The sequence below is a fragment of the Marmota monax genome, unplaced genomic scaffold (genome assembly GCF_021218885.2).
Source record: "Marmota monax isolate L192 unplaced genomic scaffold, Marmota_monax_Labrador192_F-V1.1 WCK01_AAM20220418_F8-fsc00098, whole genome shotgun sequence".
Lineage (NCBI taxonomy): Eukaryota > Metazoa > Chordata > Mammalia > Rodentia > Sciuridae > Marmota > Marmota monax.
In genome coordinates, this window is record NW_026694639.1 from 6,167,066 (window position 1) to 6,189,842 (window position 22,777).

At 40.2% G+C, this 22,777-nt stretch overlaps 1 protein-coding gene across 1 annotated transcript in view; it reads left to right on the plus strand.

Moving 5' to 3' along the window:
- Positions 1-22,524, plus strand: part of Cubn (cubilin) — a 283,244-nt gene extending 260,720 nt beyond the window's left edge. Inside the window, exons 61-67 of the mRNA XM_046423004.2 lie at positions 9,058-9,220; positions 9,559-9,764; positions 13,015-13,156; positions 13,988-14,169; positions 18,441-18,606; positions 20,384-20,619; positions 22,047-22,524. Coding sequence (XP_046278960.1) covers positions 9,058-9,220; positions 9,559-9,764; positions 13,015-13,156; positions 13,988-14,169; positions 18,441-18,606; positions 20,384-20,619; positions 22,047-22,154 — 1,203 coding nt within the window. The 3' untranslated portion in view covers positions 22,155-22,524. The remainder of the gene's footprint in view (positions 1-9,057; positions 9,221-9,558; positions 9,765-13,014; positions 13,157-13,987; positions 14,170-18,440; positions 18,607-20,383; positions 20,620-22,046) is intronic.
- Positions 22,525-22,777: the final 253 nt, after the last annotated feature.

Genomic DNA, 22,777 nt, shown 5'->3' on the forward strand with positions numbered 1-22,777 from the left:
CAGTGACTCTGGTGGCTGAGGCAGGAGGATCACGAGTTCAAAGCCAGCCTCAGCAAAGCAAGGTGCTAAGTAATTCAGTGAGACCCTGTCTCTAAATAAAATACAAAATAGGTCTGGGGATGTAGCTTAGTGGTCGAATGCCCCTGAGTTCAATCCCCAGTACCGCCCCCTCCAGAAAAAGTAAATCAAGAAAATCAATTAATTGAAATTTTTCCCTGAAGCCATAATCCTTCAGATTAAATGAATGATTCTGTAGTTAATTGGTCAGTTTAAATTAGATAATTAAAAGTAGCCACACCAAATCTACATCTATAGTCACATAAATGCAACAGTTTTATTTGCAAAACTCTGGAAAGGAAAAATACTATCACTACTAACAACTTCTCCAAGACAAGGAAACTAGACAAATCCTAATTTAATTAGCTAAGCAAGACTTAAGTGGACATTTAAGGGTTCCTCTAGTTAGCCATTCCTTTTTCAAAAAGTTGAAATCTGTGTGTTAAAACGTTATGACTCTTGGAATGTCATGAGATTTGGCTCATGGAAACCTAATAAGATGGCTAGAGATGTTGGCAATTTACAACCTGCTCACATAAATGTGTGAACAAATTTTTACAGTCTAAATTATTGACCTGCATGGCTTTATCTTTGCACCAACTCATTCCTTACACGTAGGCTCAATCTTTTCAGAACTTGGATTTCTGGTTCAATACAAGCCAGGAAAATAGCTTTGTAGTAATCAGAATGTTACCCAACTATATTGTTTTCTTTATTATAAATACTGTTGAACAGTGGTCAATAAACAGTTTTATATTCCTTTTTAAAAAAGCAAAACAAGAAACTTCTCTGTTAATTTTTAAATGACTTTTTGGTTTTAAATTATTGTATGTATCAGGGTATATAAATTCAGATTACTCATGTTAATTAGCATTAGTCAATATATATACTCTAAGGGGAAAATCAACATCAATGGCAAGATTTCTTTCCGTGGTGATCTTAAGTCTGATTGGAAAATTAAGGGATGACATATGCAAATCCACCATGATCAGTTAGTTCAGGATAATAACCATCAAAGTGTTAATTAATGCATTAGGTGCAGGCTTGGAACAAGGTGCAAGTTTAAGAGAAGGGGAAGGGGCTGAGGGCATAGCTCAGTGGTAGAGCACTTGCCCAGCATGCGCAAGGTCCTGGGTTCAAGCACTACAAAAAGAGAAACTTCATAGAGTAAGGAAAAACTTACTTGAGTCAAGAGAGAATTCTAGGCAAGGTGAACATTTAAAAAAAGGCATAAAATTGGAATGTGCATTTTATTTAAATATGTATTTTATTTGCAGAGCAAAAAAGCTGGCTTTATTGGAGCAGAATATTGCTAAAGTAACAAGAAATAAGATTGCTTAAAGTAGAGAAAACACAGATTACAAAGGTTCTTGGAAGTCAAACTAATGAATTTAAATTTTATGCAGCTGCAAATACAAAGAGTTTGAAAGTTTTCCAATGAGTCAGCAATCTGATGAGAGCAGTTTTTTAAGAAAGAGTTACTGGGAATTAGCATTCAGGGTGGATTGGAAGGAGAGAGGATTGGAAAGGCTCCTGGGACAGAGAGAATTCACTCTTAGTGTGAAGAGGGTGGAATCAGGTAGAGCAAGACAAGCTCAATAAAAATTTATAAGTTCTAGGATTGTCTTACATTTTAAAGCAATTTGTTTTAAAATAAAGGGAAGGAAAAGTCATAGATGAAATACAAACCATGAGCCCTTATTTTTCACTGTGATAAGCACCATGATTAGGACACTAAAATAATAATAATAATAATAATAATAATAATAATAATAATAATAATTTTTTAAAAATGGAAGTACTCTTAAGAAGGGATGGTGGTTTTGGTAACAGACAAGTGGGATTGAAGTGTGTAAAGAATGGGACCAAGCTGCTATAAGGAGATAGCTCTATGAATAGAGGAAACAGCAACCAAGCATTCCTTAAATCATAGGAAGTAATGATTTCTTAGACAGTGTGGAACTGCTCTCAGTTTCCAGAAAAGGTACCCACTTGGAGGTGGCAGGAAAAGAAATAAATGAACTACAAAAGCAGTATGAAAATCAGGAATGGTGTAATGTCACTGGAGTCAAGGGGAAGATTCTTTTCCAAAGGATGGTGATCCATGCAATGAAATTTACAAATTAGAGGCCAAGAAAGGTTTGAAGAACAAACTCATTCCATTTTATGAAAACTGTTTTAATAAAATATTGGGACAGTGGTCAGATTGAAGGGAGTTCATGAAACTCTGGCGATAACAGGAATGTCAACTCAGGGTGAATTCTCCTTTTCTAAAATGAGACCAAAATGACCAGAATGGCCTGGAACTGATATTTAAGACTTCAAGAGTTCCCTTTGCTTTACTTAAAGGTAATAAGCTTTAGAGCCTGACAGTATGGTGACTCAAACTCAATTTTGCTATCAAATTTCTTTATCTTCCTGGTTTCTTATCATTTCATTTATTAAAAACAAATAACATAATAATGTTTGCTTTGCATGGCTATTTTGAGCCTAAAAATAATTCATATTAGAGGGTTCAACACTGTGCTTGACATAATTCATTGACAAATTGACTTCTCTTTTATCCCTTTGAGTAATTCTAGATAAGATAGAAGATATGGAATTTCCTTTTCTTAAAATACTAAAAATAATCAGTTCACGTATAAACTACAAATTTCAATTCATCTTGGATGTCCTGGGTGTGGTCTTGCTAGGAGGGGTGTTGGTTGAATTTGCTGTCAAGACTATTTCTATCAGTGTAATTTTATAATGTCATATAACAGCTTGTAATCGTCACAATTTCTTCAAGTCATTTAGGACAGAAATAGCAACATCAAAACCAGTAAGGTATTTTCTAACTTCATAATAAAATATTTTCCCCTAAAGATATTGTGTTTAAATTTAATCTTCTTTTCCTGTTTGGGATAGCAATTTCCCTTAATTTATAGCTTTTCCTACTTCTAATAACTGGCCAACAAAAAAACAGCTTTGGAATATGAAATTGACAGGTGTCTATTAAAGAGATTTTCTGTGGTAAATGGGATATTTGATTCCTTTTACATTGTTTCTTAGATATGATAATAAAGTCACTTTTTAGAAAAGCTAGCCTAATTCAACTCTATAGGTAGACATACAAGCAAAATCATTCCAATTCTACTATTCATTCATAATTCTATAACTTGTTTTTGAAAGAGTTGACTCAGCGTAAGATAACCGTGGTACATAGTGAATTGTGTATTACACTGAGCAATTGCTACTAACATCAACATCACATTCATTTCATGAGGTTCTTTGGCAGCCATTGCCCCTGGCACTGGAGATGTACAGAATTAAACACTTGAGGAGTGAAAGCTCCCAGGAGCTGTCAGTCAAGTGGAGGAGTCAGACATGTGAGCAGATATATTAAAATGCAGAATATGAACGATGTAGAAATGAAGAGCTGAAGAGGATCCGTCCTGCTTCATTTGAGGGTTCAGGAAGGGCTTTCTCCATGGGATGGCTCAGCAGGATTTTATGAAATAAGTGGAATCTTACTCCCAGTTGTTACCCTCTGCAAAATTAGGAAGAATATCACAAAACGATGACTCTTACAGGAGGCTGGCTACCAAAATTAAGGAGAAAATGAGGGTCTGGGTACTATATAATCTCATGCCAGCTTCTTGTCACCAAACCCCTGATGGGTTCAGATATTCCTGTGGTGTTCAGTGGTGAGGCAGCAGAGAGGGTCAGGACTGTGACCCTAACTGACTTTCTATGCAAAGAAAACACGGATCCAGCAGAAAAGAGGTGGCTCCACCTAAAGTCCCCCAGCATGTCCTCAGCCTGATCAGTGCCACTGTTCATCACCAATATTTTATAAGTCTTCCTTTTCCATCTGGAGTGAAAGTTGTCTATACTAACTGTCCTGTGGGCTTCAGCCATGTGGCTTTTGAACACTAACTGCAAGTCACAGTTCCAAGTTATTGTTATAATGACAGTTATAAACCCAGAAAACACTCCAGAGGGCCTGGTACCAACCTCACTGGGAACCTCTGTCTCAACCCCTGGCTTACCCATTTGGTCTGTGGTCAGCCACTGGAGGAAGGGCTACCCATCTTTAAGGAGAGGATCAGCAGTTCACACAGACATAAGATTCATTAGTATTCATTCACTCATTCATTCATTTAGTTACTCATTAATAAATGTTAATTTGAGACTATTTTATTCCAGATTTTGCTCCAAGCACTGGAAAAGAGCATTAAGGTTAAAAATATATATTTAGTGCTATCTGAGAATATCCCGTAAAGGCCCATGTGTCAAAAGCTTGATCATCAGTGTGTGGCACTATTGGCAGGTGGGGGAATCTTTGAGAGGTAGGGCTCAGTGGAAGGAACTTGGGTCGTTGGGGGGCGTGCCCCTGAGGCAGGGAGTGGGATGCCAGCCCCTTCCTGTCTCTCTCTTCATTTCCCTACCACCATGAGGGGAGCAGCCTTCTTTGCCTTGTTCTCCTGCCATGATGTTCTTCCATGATATAGGCTCAAAGCAACAAGGCCGAGTATCCTCAGACTGAAGTCTTTGAAGCCAGAAGCCAAAATAAACCTTTCCTCCTTTTAAGTTGATTATCTCAGGTATGTTGTCGAGGGACAAAAAAACTAACACATACTATGAAAACACCTGTACTTGGAGCTGGTTCTAATCATTGCTTCTTTGTGGCTCTTCCTGAGATCACTAAGATTAGCACAGTTTTTTTTCTCCCAGAAGGTTCTGAAGTAGATCAGAGTTCAGCCCACACCTGAAAAAATGACCCTGTATTCTCTTCCCCGTGCCAAATTTATGCCCCAGTGTGTTGTCAAGCAGACCTATGTCAGAGGTCTGCAGTAAGATGAAGATACTTTAAGAAGCAACTTAGAAATACTCCAGAAGACTATCAAAGTCCTCCTGTTATTAAATATCCTGGGATATAGTAAAGGATACCATCCTAAGAAAATTAATGTTTGGAATTACTGCTAATTTTGAAAAAGAATTAATGTACAATTTCAAAGTCTGTTGCTCTTGGGCATTTAAAGTTTTCAGAAATTAAAAGCCCCAAATTTCCTTCCCATTTCTTCAACTGCACAAATTGATGGTCAGGTAAACTCTAGGCACTTAAAGTAGCTGTCCTCAGAGACTGTCCTTCACTGAATTACTTACTCAATTCCTTCTAGATATTAAATAGAGTATAATACTGTTAAAGAGTTTAAAAGGTGAGAAAACACACAGTTTTTCTCAGCATTTACCCACATCCCCAAGACTTAGGACATAATTCAAGCTCCAGTTCTAAAGCAGTTATGCCAGCAAAGGTGGGCTCCCAGAAGACGGCGTAGCTGCATGTGATCATCCCAGTCCTGAGGGCATCATCTGTGTCTCCCGAGTCTTGCACAGTGCACCCCTCCAGCACACTGTAGAGCCACCTTGCAAAAATCCATAGTGGGAAAAATGGTGTCCTTAGAGGGTGGGGGAGGAGAGGCAGAATATCTTGGCTTTGACTGCAGGGGAGTCCAGGCACCCATATCGGTTGTCCAGAGGCCAATCAACGTCTATTTCAATTCAATTAGGGGAAGTCTTATTGTGGCAGAGAGTTAACAAATGCAACAGCAGCATAGGGCTAGGCTTGGACATAACTCCCTTCTATCCAGCCATGGCTTCTCCCTCTCAGTTTCCTTCACATTTACAGTTATCTATCTAGAGCCTCCATCAGATCTCAGTACTCTTACAGGGTGAGTTCTAAACTCCTTGGCTCAAAAGGTAGAGAACTTCATGGCCTTGTCCAGGGCACTTATTTCCTCATTTCTCCTGTTCTCTTGCCCAAGCTTCCAGTCCCATGGAACACAGGTGCCATGTATCTCATACATCATGTCTTCAGCCTCGTATTCCAGCTGGCTGGGAGGCCCTTTCCCTTTTGAAGATCTTACTGTTAAGTGCCAACTTAAATGTCTACAAGAAGTCTTTCCTGACCCTGGCAACCCCAATACACTTCCATTCTTTATCCATGTTTCCCTATATGATTTATATACACTCCCTATCTCTCTCTCTCTCTCTCTCTCTCTCTCTCTCTCTCTCTCTCTCTCTCTGTGTGTGTGTGTGTGTGCGCACTTGTGCACACATGCATGTGTGGAGAGGGGGAGAGAGAAGGAGAGAGACAGAGATACACTTAATTTAGGAACCTTCTCTCTCTGGACCTTGAAGGTAGAGAAACTGCTTTATACCTTTGAAGCTTGGTACACAGAAGATTCATGCTTGCTAATAGGATTGTGATCATAAAGACAGAAATGATCATAATGAAACCTTAACTTGTTCATAGGGAAAAAGCCTCTTACTTCAAACTTGACAAATGTACTCTTCTGCAAAATGAGGGGTTTTAGATTATAGAACTCTTGAGTCTCTCCTAGCTCTAAAAGTGAGCTGAAATGTTTAAGTAGGAGAGACAGTGCCATCTAGTGTAAAACTTATTTTACTTTTTCTTTGGAAGTGACTGACCATCTCCATTTTATATAATCCTAGCATTTTAACCTAACGTCAGGGGTCGTGGCTGTTCTGAAGTTCTGGTCGATATTTGGAGCTCCCTAAACACAAATACTCATTTTAGAAATACAGTGAAAACTATCAGAAGGGGGAAAATTCCGTTTTTGAGCAAAGTGTTTGTGAGAATCTAATCCTTCAAGTGTTGGCTGAAGGTCATGGTAGGTGGGATGATTCTAAGTGCCATCACAGCGAATAATCCAAAGTTCCCCCACTTGTGGGACTTACTTTTTATTTTTTGGTTGAGAAACTAGAAAAAGCAAATAAGAAGTAAGAAATAAGATACATTTTGATTATAAGAAACAATGCAGGATGATGTTGGGGAAGGACAACATGGGGTAGGGTTGGCCACTCTGAGGTGATGACATTTAAGTTGAGCAAAGAGTCAAGACTGCAGAAAGAGCTGCCAGTAATAACAGAGGCCGTGGGCAGGGTCCTCCTGGGATGGAGCACTTGCAGGAAGCAGTGATCATCTGAGAGGAGGTCCCAGATTGGGTGGGGGTTGCAGACCATGGTAAAGAGCAGGTATTCTACCAAAGGACTTAAAAAACGGAATACTACAGGGACACAGCCAATCAAGGTTTGCAGCAGCACAATTCACAATAGCTAAACTGTGGAGCCAACTAGATGCCCTTCAATAGATGAATGGATAAAAAAAATGTGGCATATATACACAATGGAATATTACTCAGCAATAAAAGAGAATAAAATCATGGCATTTGAAGGTAAATGGATGGAGTTAGAGAAGATAACGCTAAGTGAAGTTAGCCAATCCCCAAAAAACCAAATGCTGAATGTTTTCTTTGATATAAGGAGGCTGATTCATACTGGGATAGGGAGCAGGAGCATGGGAAGAATAGAGGAACTCTAGATAGGGTAGAGGGGTGGGAGGGGAAGGGAGGGGGCAGGGGGGTTTTAATGACGGTGGAATGTGATGGTCATCATTATCCAAAGTACATGTATGAAGACACGAATTGGTGTGAATATACTATGTATAGAACCAGAGATACGAAAAATTGTGCTCTGTATGTGCAATAAGAATTGTAGTGCATTCTGCTGTCATATATAAATAAAAAAGTTAAAAATTAAAAAATACATAGATTTCAGGGAAAAAATTCAACCAAAATGTATGTACTGAAAAGCAAGAAAAAATAAATATTCAAAGATTTTGATTTTTAAAAAAGCAGGTATTCTACAGTAGGTGTCATGAGAATCCACTGGAGCATTTCAGGGAAAGCAGGAGCACAATCTGATTTAAGTTTGCAAACACTCATCCCATGGGGATGAGGTGCTCTGAGATGTATTTTGACGATGGAATGGAATGGATGTGGGAGTAGTGAGGACAGAGACAGACAGAAGGAAAGAGAGCAAGGACAGAGAGAGGGAATCAAGTATGGATGGAGTTTTGGGCTTGAGCCATTTATTGAGATAAAGAAGATCTGGGGAGAACAGTTTGGAAGGGGGTGGTGCTGTGGTTTGAATGTGTCCCCCAAGTTCTGTGTTAAAACTTAATCCTCAAATTTATTTGTTGCTGGTATTTGGTGATGGGTCTAATGGGCCTTTGGGAGATAATTAGGGTTTGATGAGGTCATGAGAATGGGGTCCCAGGATGGGATTAATGGCTTTATAAAAAGAGAGACCAGAGCTAGAGGCTCCCGCTCTCTCATCCTGTCACCATGCAGCAGCCTGGCCCTCACAGATGTCCCTTCATTCTGGACTTTCCAGACTTCAGAACTGTGAGAAATATATTTCTGTATAAATTACCCAGTCTGTGGTTTTCCAATATGGGAACACAAGACAGCCTAGAACAGGTGGGTGGTGAGAGAGAGACATCAAAGCACTTCTTCACTTATTAGGTTTTTATGGAGTGCCTTTTATGTGCCAGACATCCTTAAACTCGGGGGACATAGCAGTGAGCAGGACAGAGATCTGTGCTTCTATGGAACTTGCATTCTTTTTAGTGGGGAAGATAATTAAAAAAAAAAACAAGTATAGAGTTAAGTAGAAGGTGATACTGGCTCTGAAGAAAGATCAGGCAGGAAAGGAGTCAGGGAATGTTCGGAGAGTTTACATAGGGAAACCCTTCCCAGGTCTGTGACATTTGAGTAAAGATCTGGAGGAATGTTGGAGAACAAACTATGTGGATACAGGGGAAGAGCCCCATACAGAGGCTTCAGCAATGGTCCAGGCAAGACCACAGAGTGGCTTGGACCAGAGGTAAAGGTAGCCATGGATTTGATGACTCCAGTGACACATTATTTATTAAATCGTATATGACTTTCCCAAAGATCAGACAGATGTTGGCATTGCACCAAGTTTTTTTCTGAAAATCGATCCCATCACAAGTCTGCTCCTGAATTAAGACAAGAACACCAACGCACAGATCCTTAGTGGTGACCTGTGGTGACTTCATATCCAATTTAGTGTAAAAATGGGCAACTTCCCTGTGAATAATGGAGAACTGAGAACCTTCTTCCTTTCCAGCTCTATGATGGGGAGAGTGAAAACGACCGTTTGGCTGGAACATTCTGTGGTTCCACCATACCTGCTCCTTTTATCTCTTCCAGTAACTTCCTCACAGTTCACTTTGTCAGTGACCTGACTCTAGAAAGAGAAGGATTTAATGCTACATATACCTTCGTGGACAGTGAGTAAATTGAGATTATTTTTAAAATATAGGTTATGAAACGCATGTGTATTTATGTACTAAAAATTATGCATTCTTATTAAGTTTACACTCAGGTACTAAACTTAATGTTAATTACTCTCTTGGTTGATTACTGAACTCATTTCATTTCCTCTGTCTTTAATTTGTAGTACAAATTTGCTAATCTTTAATCAAAAATGAATATCTCAAATTTTTAATAGAAAGATTTCCTATCTCTCCTTTGGGCCAGCAGGGTAGGGAAGGCAGAATTTTAAAGACTCTGTGTGAGGAGACAAGAGTGAAATATCTCCTATGTTGTTTCTTTCCTCCCTCTTCAGTGCCTTGTGGTGGAACATACAATGCAAATTGGACCCCACAAAATACTTCGTCACCCTATTTGTCAAACCAGAGTGTTCCATTGTCCACCTGTACTTGGGTCATTGAAGCCCCTCCCCACCAGCAGGTGAAGATAACTGTGTGGGCGCTTCAGCTACACTCGCAAGACTGTGCACAGAACTACTTAGAGGTTCAGGACTTGCCAGAGGTAATGATTATGGGATGGATTACAGTTGCATCTAGTGATCTTGCCACTAGTATTTGCAAAACACTCGAAGCAATGAAGGCATGATTCAATAAATCCTCAAAGTTACTTTCAGCATGGTATTTTGCAGCCAGATCCAAAGTTCAGGTGAAGAGGAACACTTGAACTTGGTTCTGTAGGTCAGGTACTTTTAAACATCCAGATGCCTAAGAATTACCTGGGCATCTTGTTCAAAAGGCATACTGCCCAGGGCCCACCCCTGAGATGGATTCTTCCACATAGTACCTATGAATCTAAATTTTTGATGAACATCTCTGGTGTCCTGAACTCCATGAGCCACACTTGGAGAAACCCTTCTAGTTAGTAGTATCTGTGTTTAGGATGGTCAGAAGGAATTCACCCAGTACACAGGAAAATAAGCCAAGAAGCCATTTCATGCCATGCCCGTAGCACTGTATTCATGGTATTATGAGACAGAATAAAGAGAGAGGGAAAAAAAAAAAAAAAAAAAAAAAAGCTGAGTCTTACTTTCCCATGAGCAAGGTGTTATGGAGACAGTTGGGACACAGAAGTGTGTGGTTAACAGATTAGCATATCATCATTACATAGCAAAGTAGTTGAAATACTGAGAGTAATGAGATTACCAAGGGGAATTGGTAACACGAGGGCTCAAGAACTGATGATGGATTCAAGGGAGAATATCTGGGGATACCTGGGCTGTCTTTGCTGTTTCGAGAGTGACTAACTTGTTCATTCCAAGGGGATTGTTCAAATCCCATTGTGCTGGCAGAAGTAAAGTCCCATCTGTCACCTTCAGAATTTTCACAGTTATCCTCATTATAAGGCTGGGGTTTCCTAATTCTTACACTCCCCATCTTAGTAGGGAGTCAGTTTATCTGACTCTAATGTGAAGAGGTCCAAGATGTTCAGGCAGCTGAGTAGACACCAGGTTTTTTGATTTTGTGCAAGTCTTAGACACTGAGATTTGTGCTGTGCTCCCGTGGTGGCCAAGACAAGGGGTCATCATTATTTCATTTCTGATGGTTTCTGGACCAAATTCCTATTCCCCAGTGGGAGTCTCACCAGAAGGACTTACAGCCAAGTGAGATAAGATCCTTTGGGTATAAAGGCTCTTTCGATTTCCCATTGCTTTATGAAGCTGAGTCAATGCAGGACAGAGAAGACCTCTCAACTAGGCACAAAAATGGCATGAACAGGGCACAAGGCAATTATGGAACTTGTTGGCAGCTGGACTTGCCTCCAATAAGACCATCGCGTTCCTCATGACTAAAACACTCAGGGTCACTCCAGGTGAACTGGGCTATGTGAAATAATCACACAAGAGACAGAGATGCCTTTTTCTTTGGGTCCTGTGATGATTCCTCTGACTTTAGGGGTCTGTGGAGAGAGAGAGAGAGAAAATGCTGAACCCTTTTTGGGGGGAGAAGCTATTCAAATGAGGCAAGGGGTCAGGTTTCAGGCAGTTGAGTCTAGCTTCATGATGTCTGCTGTCAGCAGGTTGACTGACAGCTAGAAGGCCATGCCCAAAGGCAGAGCAAGAGAAGGGGACACACAAAAGAAGCTTCCATGGAACATTCTATCCCCCCAAATGGCAAAGGGGTAGGATTACAAAGGAACAGGGGCATGTAGCTCAACCCCAGGGTATGCCTGCTCAGAAGACACTGGCCTTACTATTGGAGTGGGGGAAAAGAACGAGTCACAAGTCATGGCACTATGGCACCAGACTACAGTGATCTTTCAGATCCCCGTGGTGCATCAGGACTGGGAGGCATGGTTACTCAGTGTGGCTCCCCACAATACCCAATATTTGTCGCAACTGAGTAATGTCCTTCAATTGAATGAATAAGGAAAGAACAGGGGATTTCATCCTAGGTAGGTAGAGAGGGGATAAAAAAAACAATAATAATGGTGATGGGCTGGGAGAAATTGGAACTCCAAGCTCTCCAAGAGTAGAAAGAGAAGCCCTAATTGGAAGATTGTCAAAGGGTTCTATGGTGGGGGCATAAGAGAAGTGGAAGGTATGCTGCTGGCCTTGAGGTAGGCAACTACAGAGAGTGGACATGAACATCACTGGTTAAGAAGTTCAAAGTGAGATTTGTTTAATGAACTGTCTATAAAATCATCCAAACCTCTATGAGTTCAGAAAGGAACTGGGGTGCAGAAAATTACTTGTGGTAAGATACCACAAATCTTTAATAAATGAAGGGAATTAACCAGGAGGAAAGTAAATAAAAATGATGAAAAGGGTCGTAGAGACTCTTTGGCCACATGTAGAGACTTTCTAAAGAGGACCTGAGGTGAGGACAGATGCTGCAGTGAGGAACATGGAGAAACGCTCCCCTACTCCTCTCCTCCACTTTTACTCAATGAATTGTGGAGAATAGAAAAGGAATGACCTCCCCTAGGAGGCTGCTGGAAACTCAGGTTTCACTTAAGACCACAAAATGGAAAGGGGAGAGATGTAGACAGGAGGTAGTTAACAATGCAATTCAGATGATACAGCAGGCAAAGCTAGGAAAGGACCCATAGCAGCAGGCGGTGGGATGGGGGTGGCCATAGAAGCCCAGATCAGTAACAGGAGTCTGCAAGCTGAGGTGGAGCATGCACCTTCAGTAGGCGCCCAAGAACTGTAGGTATTAGAAAGGTACTTATCGCTGGAAGGCTGCCAGCATCCTGACTTTGGTACAAGTTGGTTTTGTGCAAAAGGGATAGGTGTTTGACTGCATTTACCCCATGCTTTTGAAAGGGAATGTGGGTTGCCCAAGTCTTATAAAAGGAACAGTGACCTCATGACAGGCACTGGCTACCTTGGGGAGTCAGTATTGCCAAAAAGCCTGCTTAGGTTTGCTGTGAGGAGCAAGGACTGGATCAGGGGAAGGGTCTCAGTCTTATGAGCCCAAGATAATGGGAAAGGCTTGAGTAGGAGACCTGCAGTGAGCTCAAACACTGGACTCTGCTCAGAACAAGGACACAGGCCTCAGCTGTGACATAACCTGGGAAGGGAGCAGTCTTGATTTCTGCAGGGAAGTGTCTGTTCATGGTTTCAGCAGACACTTGGCCCCCATCTCCCATCTTTCCAGGAAGGTGGGCAAGTCTGGCTGCAGAGTGCTTCAGAGACTAGAGCTGGGTTCCATGGCTGAATATGTAAGCCATGCTTTTACAGTAGAGTTTCTGGTACAGCTGTCCTCTCCTGGAACTGAATCTAATATGATGTGGCTTCCATTCATTTCAGGGTGATGGAAGAGTCCATTTCTGTGGCAGAAACATTTCAGCTCTGCCCGAGTTTTATTCCTCCACAAGAACTGCCATGGTGGTTTTCAAATCTGAAGTTTTAAACAGCAACTCTAGAGTGAGTTTCACCTATCAGATTGCAGGTGAGCCCTGGAGCTTCCATCTTTTCTCAGGAAATATGGCCATGGGTACAATGACCACTAGAATTTAAGGTAACCCAAGCCCACAGGAGGTAAGACTCTTAACTAGAATCCAGGCCCAATTTAGCAAATTACTAAAGCTAGTTCCTGGTAACATAAGATGAATACAACACTAATTGAAAGATAATACAATATAGTAATTGAAAAATAGACCAGTTATTGTATTAATTATCCACTGACAGCTTACAGGAGTCACCACATATTTTCACAAAAGCTTTATCCACATGAAATCCCCTGTCTTACAATTCACTTATTCAAAGTTTATAGTCCAGTGAGTTTTAGTAGGTTCACAAAGCAGGGCATTGCTGTATCTTAGGAAGTGATTTTATAAAAACTTGAAAAGGATTACCAGTTACTATCAATGAGAAGCTTATTTCAGAGACCACTTTATTATTTTGAACCTGATTAAAAGCTGCCTTTGAATCAAACAAACAACAAAAATGGGTATTATTTTTTTACTAAAAGGAACAATGATTTACTGTTCTAGCATAACAATTAAGTCATCAAAGGATTTAAAGGGAAATCCTCATGGAAATCTCTGCCTGATAGGTAGAACCTTTGAGTCCAAAAAAGGGTTCAAGTGACAGCCACCAATACTTCACTGTGATCAGAAAAGTTCAAAGGACACTAGGAGACTGGATTAGTTTCCCCTAAAGTTTGTTCAGATTTAATGGTCTTTTAAAATTATTTCTGTCAAGTTGAAAGAACACTAAGTATTTGGGTGCATGCATTTTTTTCTGAGATCTTTTTTTTTTCTCTCTCTCTCTCTCTAAGACTGCAACAGACAATACAACAGAGCATTTGGCAATCTGAAGAGTCCTGGATGGCCTGAAAATTATAATGATAACCTAGATTGCACTATTATTCTCACAGCCCCACAGAATCATGCCATTTCCCTCTTTTTTCATTCGTTTGACATTGAGGACTCAAGCAACTGTGCACATGATTTCTTGGAGGTAACATGCATTGGGGTGTCATTTGAACAATTATTTAAAAAGATGCTGCTAATCCTTATATGCCCCTTGTTCATTTCACTAATTATCCATGTATCTTTCAGTCCATAAACATTTACCGAGCACCTTCTGTTCCTGGCACTGGACTTACAACAAGAAGGAAAACATGTTCAGAACCCTTCAGAGGCATGATCTAAAGGGAAAGATAGGTGGTGTTTTAAGACAAAAGACCTGATGAGAGCAACACAGAGGAGGGAAAGTTTATTTGGGGCTCATGGTTTCAGAAGTCTTAGTCCATAGATGGCTGACTCCATATGTCTGCCCAAGGTAACACAGAACATATGGTGGGAGGGTATGGAGGAGGAAGCAGCTCAGGACATGGCAATCAGGAAGCAGAAAGAGAGAGAGAGAGCTCTGTTCACTAGGGACAAAATACAAACTCTAAGGCATGGCCCCAGTGATCTACCTTCTCCAGCCACACCCTAACTGCCTACATTTACCACTCAGTATTAGTGGATTAATGCAATGATTAGGTCAAGTCTCTCATAACCCAATCATTTCACCTCTAAACTTTCTTACATTGTCTCACACATATCTAAACCAAAACAGATGCTGAGAATCAATTACAACACCATGAAAAGACTAAGTCCATCACGGTAAGGGCACCTAACTCTGGAGACAGAGTGGATCTCTTTAAGGAGGTTACATATGAATTCCTACCTCAAGGACAAGAGGGAGGGCCAAGCAAAGATAGTGAAGTGATCTTGGAGGTGGAGGATGGCACTGGCTTCAGAAGGGCCATCTGAAGATAAAAATGGAATGAATAACAGTAAATAGTTTCCTGATTTCCCTGATGACTACAGTATGTTTGGGGTGTCTGCACTATTTCTTGAATGAGTGTGTTCTACAGGTGCAGGAAATATGCTGTTCCTTCCTCTGCCACCACCACCAGAGAGAGCTAATTTGGTTGGAGGGGTCTTCGCAGTGTGCTTCTCTTCAACCCTGCATCAAAGCACATTGAGAAAGAGCAGAGCTATGCTCGTCATGTGGCTGCACCTCTGGGGTTTTCTAGTGCTACTAGAATGGCTCCTGGGAATCTGGTCTGCTGTACCTCACCTGCATTGCTTATGTGCAAATTGATATCATCACATCATTGTTCAGGGATTTTTTCTAGGGAGATTTTCCAAATGAGCTTGGCATCCCTGTTCAGCCAATTTTGAATCTAAACCTCAACTGAGGCTGTCTAAATTGGCCTTGTTGCACATACACAAGAAGCTTCAGAAAGACTTGAAAATGTCTATTTGCCCTCCTCTGTATCTGATATAGAGTTTTATTTTTATTTCTTTTTCTACTGCTTTTTTTTCCCTTTGTTCTGGGAATTGAACCCACAGGTGCTTTTATCACTTAGCTATATTCCCAGCCTACTTTTTAATTATTTTTTATATTTTATTTTGAGACAGGGTCTTGCTAAATTGCTTAGGGCCTTGCCAAGTTGCTGAGGCTGGTCTTGAACTTATGATCCTCTTGCCTCAGCCTCCCAAGTCGCTGGGACTACAGGCATGTGCCACTGTGCCCAGCTCTTCCCACTGTCTCTTCTTAATCAGGACTTTTAAAAAATAATTATTATTATTCTGGTTGTACCTATGTAGTGTGATAAATAGTGGGGTGGATTGTGATAATTTGATACATGTATATAATGTGTAATGAGCAGATTAGGATAGTTAGCATTTCCATCTTTGAAATAGTCCAAAATTATTTGACCTGTAGAAGATACACAAGTTAAACAGGGTATGCAACTTCTTTTGCAATCGTTTTCTTTTCTGCTGGCTTCTGTTTTCAGCTATTTCTTGGTAATCATGGCCTTTTCTCCCTACCAAAGCTGCTTCTGCTTTCTAGTACCAACAGCCTGCCCCCCTTCCTCTCATCCACCTCCATTCTCAGCTGTCTTGGCCTCTGGTGCTGCTGCTGATTCTTCCAGCCAGTCTGCAATGCCTGGCTTGGTACAAACTTGGTGTCCTGGCTGGGCTGCAGTCAGCTTCTACATGTCTCCTGGTGAGGCGTTCAACTATCCTGGAAAGCTCTCCCTTCTGGAACTAATAGAAATGCCTTGCTAATCAGTATCCTTAACCCATGGTGCAATGAATTTCCAGAAGCAGCTCAGGCCTTTCTCATGGGGAATATTTGCTGTGACCAGAAATAGGGAAAAGGCAGATTTAGCTGGGAGGAAACAGAGAAATACAGTATTGTTGGTGCCAGTCAGGGTATTAAACTCAGACCGGTACACCTTAGTCACCAGGGAAATCCAAATATTTATATGAAGTATAAAGCAGAAACCAGGGGAGGAGTGGGATAGGAAGAAAGGCTCAAATAATCCTCTCAGGTTAGAGTCACTGTACAGCTCTTCTTAATTCCCCTCAAATCTGAGTGGACTGTTACTGAAAATTTAGCCTTTGCCATTTGCCTGCTGGATGCTGGGAAGTAAAGGTTTGCTTTCCAACATTGGAGGGTGAGAACTGTGCCCCCCACATGGTCCTTTTTGTTTCATAGAATGGGTCTGAAGTTTACTGTACAATAAGCCAAGAGAGGACATCAGCCTATAAAATGTAGCAGAGTCTGGTTTTCGGAGGGAAGGCCATGGGCATGGCCTCTTGGAGCCCCACCGGAAGCCTTTGCATTCCACTCTCAGGAACCCTAGTGGGAACAGCAAGCTCTTTCTGAGGACTCTGATTGTGTCACTGCCGGCAGAGACCAGTCTCTAGACATCTTCAGTATCCTCACCCCTCCTTTCAGTGTCCTCTAAGGCCCCAGAGATGCCTTCTACTCTTAGTTCATCTCATTCCTCTATGAAGAGAAAAGTCACTATGACAAGTTTTTAGCAGTTTCAATGGGAATAAATGTCTCACTTTTCCTTACAGAGCAATGGCATTTTAAAAGAGGACCCAGGGGGAAAGAGACCCAGACTCTAGAGTTTAGTGGTAGAAGGTCAGGCCCTCCAGCATTCTTAAATATGGTAGCTGCCTTCTCTATGGCTGCTCAGTCAAGGCCACCTCCTTTAAACATTTGGCAAAGTCATCCAACAACAAGCCCTGGACAACATTATTCTTTCCCTTTAGTTACTACATAGGCAGGAATAAAACCAAATCAACATAGCCTAACAGACCAGCACTGCACCTTAAGAAAAAAACACAACTTAAGGAAAACATCAGTTAATCAGATTTTCCAGTAAATGGACTTCTCAGATTTTGAATCATGGATCAGTGAACTCGGACTTTATCTGCATGGATCTGGTTCCACCTATACATTGCCTGTATAACTCTCCCTGAAGACTCCCCAAGTACTCTTCAGAGTGGGACTGGTTGGCAATGCTCAGTAGGAAGGAACCCAGCTGGAGGACAAAATGTGGTTGCATTCCCAGGGAGGTAATCTATCCCGCCACCCAATGCCCAATGACTCACTTCCTGTTTTTATGTCTTCTCCAGGCTGTAGGCTGAAAAGGAAAGCTACTCAGCCTTGGAATTTGTTTTTGAAATATATTTAACAACAGTCAGAAATGTCATAGATTTATTGAGTCGTGTCCTTTTCCCATACAGAAATTGCTTTTGCTCTGAACTTTATTACACTTTGTATGTTGCGGTTTTTTTTTTCATAGTTTCTTTTTCTGCTGAGTAGTTTTCAATGGAACACACACACACACACACTCACACACACACACACCATACACAGTACAATATAGTAGTTGACTGGAAGCAGAGCAGGCAGTGTTGCTCCCATACACATTTTTTTTTTTAAATTCTCTTTAATTATATTCTTCAAAATGTCTCTTGAAAAGCCAAGGCCATAGGATCATAGTATCAAGTAGTATATAAAAATGGGCCCAGGTGTTTTAATTGCTGTAGGTGACTGGGTGTTTCTGAATCCAAATGAAAATGGTTTTTGATCTGAAAATTAAACACTTCTTTTTGCAAGTAAAGGTGACTTCTGCATGTATTTGTCAGAGAACTCTTACTATTTTTTAAGGGTTTTGTTTATTGAGGAGGGAGTGTTGCTTTGTTGCCCAGCTGGTCTCCCAACTCCTGGACCCATTTGAACACAGGGCCTTGGGCTTGCTGGGCAAGTGCTGAGCCCCACCCCCAGCTTCCCTTCATTCTTAAGTACATAAAAACATAAAGCTTTTTCTTTTAAGTCATCATTCTCATTGTTTAATGTCTTAATGTATGCAATAATAAATTGGAGAAGAAAGTATAATGTAAATATAATAATTAATGTTTTTAAAGGTAAGAAATGGAAGTAGTAGCAGTTCACCACTACTTGGCAAGTATTGTGGAACTCTGCAGCCAAACCCCATCTTCTCTCAAAACAATGAACTGTATCTACGATTTAAGAGCAATAATATAATTTCCAGTCATGGATATGAAATCATCTGGGCCTCATCACCCTCTGGTAAGACATCTGCCCTTTTGGGGGCAAAGCAGTGTACATAAAGCTAACATAAGGTGTCTAATAGAAAAGCACAATTAAAGTGACCTCCTCTTTTTAGCTATCTATGTATTTCATGATTTCCTGTTAAAAACAGAAATTGGTAACAGTTGAGATATTTAAAAATTCTATATTTATTCATTATTTCTATGTAAAAGAATATATATTTATATATAAAGAATATAGAAGGTCTGAAAATTTTTTAATTCCTAATAAATTCTGTTTTGTCAGAATTTTTGCTTTTGTTTTGGTCATCACAATGTCCTCTGAGAAGTCAAATGAAAAAGCCAAATGGCTTTCACATTCCCGAGCACATGTGAGCAGCTGTGCTCTTCATAGTCCCTGAGGCTTCTTGGCTGTCCTGTAGTTAATTGCTTTTATCAGGGTAATAAGTATCTTCTTGTATTTTTGGTTGGCTGGTTATTAAACAACCGAAGGAAATTTAAGTCATGTCAATACGGGGTAACTCAAAAGCGGAGAAACATCTTTGTGAAATGTCCTGAAGTGTCTGGAAAACCTTCAAAATAAAAATGATAGAAAGAGCCAGGCTCGGTGGTACATGCCTGCAATCTCAATAGGTCAGGAAGCTGAGGCAGGAGGATCTGAGTTCAAAGCCACCCTAAGCAAAAATGTGGTTGAGACCCTGTCTCTTAATAAAATACAAAATAGGAATTCTGATGCGGCTCAGTGGTCAACGACCCCTGAGTTCAATCCCTGGTATCTCCCCCATCCCTCCCCACCACCGAAAAGATGGAAAGACTTATTTTAAATATGCTGAGGGGTAAGAATAGGGTTCCATCAAGACAATCATGGATAATGAAATCTTTGCAACTTAAGGAGGTTTAAAGACTATCTCCAAAGCCCTAGTTTTATAGATGAGGACAGAAAATGCTAAGATTAATGCATTGCCCCAAATGCACAGATAGACTGTGGCGAAGGGGGCCAGATGCCAGCCCAGGTGCTTTTTGATTATGCCAGGCCATTTCTTCTGGACCCCCTTGGCTGTCCAGCCTAACTAGTGATAACTCTGCTATACAAACAAACAAATCAAATAAATCAACACCTGTACCTACGGAGCTTTGACTTTAAGTATGTCAATCTCAAAACTATCAGTTATTATCTTGGCAAAAAAAAATCACTTTTATTGTTAAGTGATTCATATCAAAAGCTACAATCACACAGTCTGTGTTCAGCCCATAATTTTCCTTTTTTGTATTTCTTTTTTCCTCCATTAGTCAATTTTGAACTGGTACCTTATCATGATACATGATAGTGGGGTTTGTTGTTACATGTCTGTACACACCAACAATAGAACATTATCATTTGGTCAGTTTCATTCTCTTGTACCTCCCCTTCAGAATTTGACCTTGAATTTGACTTCAATGTCATTATCTTCAACTCAGTGCATTGGGAGTGCACCATCAAAAGCACACACGTGACTTCATTCTGTCTTACAGTTATTCTGCCACATCACTTGTTTTTCCACGTTGTCCCTAACTTACTTTTTTCAAAGAATAGTGTTGGAGGAAGGTGCACCTGGGTCATGGTATGCAGGGAAAGGAACATTTGTTGGGGATGGGAGAGGTGGAAGTGGCAGGGGGAAAGAAGCAGCCCACAGAAGAAGGAGGTTTGGCCATCTACTGTTCTTGCAAAATCTCAACCCCTTAAGAAAATACACATGCATGAAAGCTGACTGGTTCTGAATTGGTGAATCAAACTTTCTGCTGCACTTTGGTTGCAGGCTGTGGTGGGACTCTTTATGGAGACAGTGGCTCCTTTACCAGCCCTGGCTATCCCAGCACGTACCCAAACAACACTCACTGCGAATGGACCCTCATTGCTCCTGCTGGAAGACCTGTCACCGTCAGCTTTTACTTTATCAGCATTGATGACCCAGGAGACTGCATCCAGAACTATCTCATACTCTATAATGGGCCGAATGCCACTTCTCCATCCTCTGGACCGTATTGTGGAGCAGTGAGTACAGCAAACACTTTTAGATTCCCACTTGTTATTTTAAAATCATGATGGTAACTCAGTATAGACTCTTAGGGCAGACACATGCAAAGAACAAAGCCACAGCCTTAGCAAATTTGGTACTGTACAGTTTTCTGATTTCTATTGTGGGGGCACCAGTGCCATCTAGTGGGCACTGTGCTACAGTACTCTTAATAGTTACCAAACCAGACTGCATCAGAATCATCAGAATCCTTGGTGAAATTACTTCCAGTTCCCACACATATCTGTTAACTTTTTAAAAGCTCCCAGCGTGATTTTGATGCCCTTTCAGAGTTTAATACTTATATTTGTTTCTAAATATATAGAATTATGGAAAATTTGGACATCTGGCTCCATTTCATCTACTACTTGCTGAAAATTGCAGGAATTCTTTGAAGAAATGAACTAATAATAGTTTATTTTCATAAAGTTAACTTTATGAAGTTAACTCGCTAAACTATAATATTGTGAGAATATGCCTTTAATACCCTCTCTTTTAAAAAAGTAGCTACTTATAGAGCTGTCAAGTGCAATGTGGCTCCTGATGAGCCTTCTGCGTGTTTCATGTTTTGATAGAATGCCATTGTTCATGGGAAGTCCTGTATTACTCACAGCAGCAGGATCTATCTAGGAAATACAAGGAAACTCAAAGAAGTGTATAAAACTTCTGTTAACTGACCATATTAGTTTGTCAACATAGAATAAGAAGTCAAACCTTTTGCTTCCTGTATTTGCTTAGGTAAATCTTTATCAAAATTTAGGAGCAGATTAAAATGGAAGTAAGAGGTGGTTGTGCATAAGAATAAATGATATTACATATACTTTGATATATCTCTTAGGAAGCAAAATCTCTCTCCTGCATTCACTTGAATAATTTGCTATCTTGGGAATAAATCTTAGGTAAGCCCAGTAATGTAAACCTTGTGAAAGAAAGGCTTTTTGTCTGTTTTGCTCATGTTTCAAGACCCTCGATGCTAAAAAAAAATACCCATGTATTAATGGTATCTTATAAATATTTGCCCTATGAATGATTAAGACATCAGATAAAAACAATCTTACCTCTTGCCCCCAAGCATTTCATAGATAATATGAAAGTCAATTCCAAAAGGAAACAATAGATGTTGAGGATGAAAATAGTCTATTTTACTCATATGATCATATTAGTTACCCCAAAGTAACCCAGGTGCTCATTTCTCCTCAACTTTTTACCCCAGGCAATATTCTTTTGTAAAGAATCTACATTAATTCTGGGCAAGATGACTTCTAGAAGTAAATACAGGTTCACTGTTAATTCTTAAAACTTCTTGACATTATAATTTTGTAAATTATACTAACATTTCTAAAAAAAATCCAAATTTTTTAAAATTGTAACTTTTATTTTTTCATTTTTTTTCTTTCAATTTTAGGACACTAACATAGCTCCCTTTGTGGCTTCCTCAAATCAAGTCTTCATAAAATTCCATGCTGAGTATGCAGTGTATCCATCCGCGTTCCGGTTAACGTGGGACAGCTGATGGGTCATGGGTTTCCTCTGTCCTTTCGCTCTGTTGCAGGGAGCTTCTGACATCACACTGGACAGAACTATGCCATCCTGGACTCCAGCCCATGCCACTGATCATAAGTTGAACTTTTATGGTTTTCACCAAAGAATGTGTGGAATTGCTATTTGTATATTAGTGTTCTTTTTTTTTTTTTTTGAATGTAAAACAATAACTTCTTGAGTTTGGGCTGTGCACACCTTTTAATTTTTGAGCTGAAATTTTTTAAAAGTCTTAAAAAGGTTAAAAATTACTATGTAAATTAAAAAATTAAGATACAATGAAAGTATGATTTTCACTGTGAATGTCAAATTAGGGGTAATAAACATTATTGATTGTACCACAATTATGCTCCATTAATTTTTAACTCATTAAAATGTATTCTTTCAGTATGGCTTGGTATAGAAAAGTTTGCTGTGACCTCTGAATTCTTTCAATTTCTCTCTTATTTGCCTCAAGCTTCTGTTTTTTCCTGGGTTTGCTGAGCATATTCCCCCTCTACTCCCAGGACCCTGTTCTACCTTGGCTATTGAATTTCTCTGTGCATTCTTCACTCTCAATTATCTATTATCCACTACTCCACATTCCTAGAACATTCC